Raw genomic sequence first — 2,500 nt, 5'->3', positions numbered from 1 at the left:
GGCTGCTCCTCCAGTGATGGATGGTGGACCGGGCTGCCCGGGCTGCTGCTGCCGCCGCCGCTTGCTTTCTGGGAGGCCAGAGGCGGGGGCGGGGGCGGGGGCGGGGGCAGGTCTGAGCCGCTGGGGTCACCCAGTTTCCCGTCCTCCTGCAGCAGCCTGGAGGAGTTCAGGGCGAGTGGGAAAGCTCCCGGCGCGGCCGGTGCGCGATCCCGGCTGCTCCCCTTCTCTGACAGCCCTCGGCCCTGGAGGTACCGGGAGCCTAACAGGACCCCGGTCTCCTCGTCTTCCTCCTCCTCCTCGTCAGGGTCTCGACCTTCCTCCTCCTCTTCTTCGCCCTCGGGGGGTTTGTGGCCCTCCACGTCCACCTCCTGCTCTTCTTCCTCGTCATCCTCGTCCTCGGAGCTGTCCTCGCTGGGGTAGCTGCAGCTGGTGCCCCCGGGGGACAGAAGGCCTCGGTGGTGCGGCTGCAGGGCCAGCGGGGGCGGCGGGGGCGGGGGCGGCGGCGGGGCCGGGTGGTGGCGCTCAGAACCCGGCTCGTCGGGCTGCGGGGGCAGTAGCAGCAACGGTGACGGCGGCTGCGGGGGATGATGGTGGTGGTGGTGGTGCGGGTGGTGATGGTGGTGGTGGTGATGCGCTTGGGCCGAGTGTGGCGCTCCCGCTGACGCCCCATGAAGCTTGGCCAGGCTCTCTGCGTCGTCCTTGCCACCCACCGGCCTGAAGGCGCTCGAATGGTGGTAGCTGCCTCCGCCCGCCTTGCGCCCCTCCAGGAGGTGCGGATGGTGGGGTGCGGGCACTCGGGCTCCAGCGGGGCCCGCTCCAGCCGCCCCCGCCCCTGCACCGGACACGGCGCCGGGGTCGGCTGGCGGCGTGGAGCCCGCGCTGCAGTCCCCGCCGCTGCCGCCCGGGGGCGACTCGAAGAGAGTGTCGCGGGCGCCCGCGCCCCCAGCAGGAGGCGGAGGGCCGGAGCCCGGGCCGTTAGCTACCACCGGAGGGGGCTGACCCGGCGGGGGCGCAGCGTCTGCGCTCGCACCCGCGCCGCCGGGCTCGGCCAGGTCCAGGAAGGCCTGGCGCAGCAGGGCCGGGCTTTCTCCAAGCGCGCAGCCGAGCGCCGAGGGCGGCTGAGGCGGGGGCTGTAGGTAGGTGGGCACCGGAAGCCCGCCTGGGGTCCGCGGAGGCCAGAACATGCAGAAGGGCGGGTAGAAAGCGTCCTTGCGGCCTGCGGGCCAGAAGAGGCCGGACAGGCCGGCCTTGGGCGCCGCGCCCGCACCGCCCGCGCCCCCCAGGGCCTCGGCCGCGGCGCCCGCGTCCTCCTTCTTGTGACACAACCCGAAGGCGGCGGCTGCGGCCGGGAAGGTGTAAGGATGCGGGAAGAGCCCCCCGCAGCCCGGGAACTTCTGCAGCACTCCCCCAAAAGAGCCCTTGCTGGGCACCGGAATGACCGGATAGCTGCGCGGGCCTTTGGCGCCAGCAGCGGCGCCCGCGCCCGCGCCGGCGCCAACGCTGGTCACGCAGCCGCCCCCGGCACCGCCCCCTCCCGCCCCGGCGCCGCCCGAGGCCGCGGCCACCGAGAGGCTGGCGGCGGCGGCCGAAAGGCTGGCGGCTGCCACGACGGCCGCCTCCTGCAGCGAGTCATCGTCGTCGTCGAAGCGCGGCCGCTTGTGATGGGCGTGGGGCGCGCCCGCCAGCTCTGCCAGGGGTGGAGGCGGCGGCGGGGGCGGGGGCGCCCCCAGCAGGTGCGGACCCAGTAGTCCTCCACCTCCAGCCACCGCAGCGGCTGCTGCCACTGCGGCCGCCTTGACGGAGCTGAGCGGGTGGCAGGCGGGGTGAGCGCCGGGCTGGGGCAGCGCGCGCTTTCGGCTGCCGCCGTTAAACATGGCCTTGACATCCTCCCAGGCGAAGACTAGCTCGTCCTGGGGACTCTTGTCAGTGAGCTTGAGATGACGGCGCCACGAGTTGAAGTTGGCTGCGTCCGGCTGCGTGTACTTGGCGTCGGGCGTACGGTGCGAGTGGAAGATGAACTTGTTGGGTGAGAAGTACATGTTGCAGTAGCTGCATTTGATGCACTTGGCGCGGGAGCTGTTGTAGCGCGCGGGGATGAAGCTACCGCGGCAGCCCCACGCGCACTCATGAGACACGTCGAAGGCGAAGTTGTCGGGAAGTTTGGGCGGCCTGTTTTCGCCTAGGAACGACTTGCACAAGCGCTCGGCCTCACGCTTGGTGATCATGCCGCAGCGGCGCGAGGAGATGGGCATGGCCCCGGCGCGCCGCAGGATCTCCAGCTGCACCGGCGTGCACTGCACGCACGTGATGCCCAGCGCCACACGGCGGTTGTGGATCTCGTTGTAGCTGAAGTTCTTGAGGAGAGTGTTGGAGATCTGTGCCAGGCACAGGCGCTCCTGCCCGTCGATCACCAACGACACAATGGGAATGCCGTAGAGGATCACCTGGCCCACCTGGTTGGGTTTGAGGTTGGCGTGGCCCGGCCGCGGCTGGCTCAGCG

At 71.7% G+C, this 2,500-nt stretch overlaps 1 protein-coding gene across 2 annotated transcripts in view; it reads right to left on the bottom strand.

Annotated features, from left to right (window-relative positions):
- Positions 1 to 2,500, bottom strand: part of SKOR2 (SKI family transcriptional corepressor 2) — a 32,548-nt gene that overhangs the window by 29,975 nt on the left and 73 nt on the right. The window contains exon 1 of one of the 2 annotated variants that reach the window (XM_040632539.1): positions 1 to 2,500. This exon is cut by the window's left edge and continues 13 nt beyond it; it is cut by the window's right edge and continues 73 nt beyond it. In XM_040632539.1, the coding sequence (XP_040488473.1) occupies positions 1 to 2,500 (2,500 nt within the window). The other variant, XM_040632540.1, reaches the window with a different exon arrangement.

The sequence above is a fragment of the Ursus maritimus genome, unplaced genomic scaffold, assembly GCF_017311325.1.
Source record: "Ursus maritimus isolate PB19 unplaced genomic scaffold, ASM1731132v1 scaffold_18, whole genome shotgun sequence".
Classification (NCBI taxonomy): domain Eukaryota; kingdom Metazoa; phylum Chordata; class Mammalia; order Carnivora; family Ursidae; genus Ursus; species Ursus maritimus.
The sequence above is the reverse complement of the archived record's forward strand: the minus strand, read 5'-3'. Positions and strand labels throughout refer to the sequence as shown.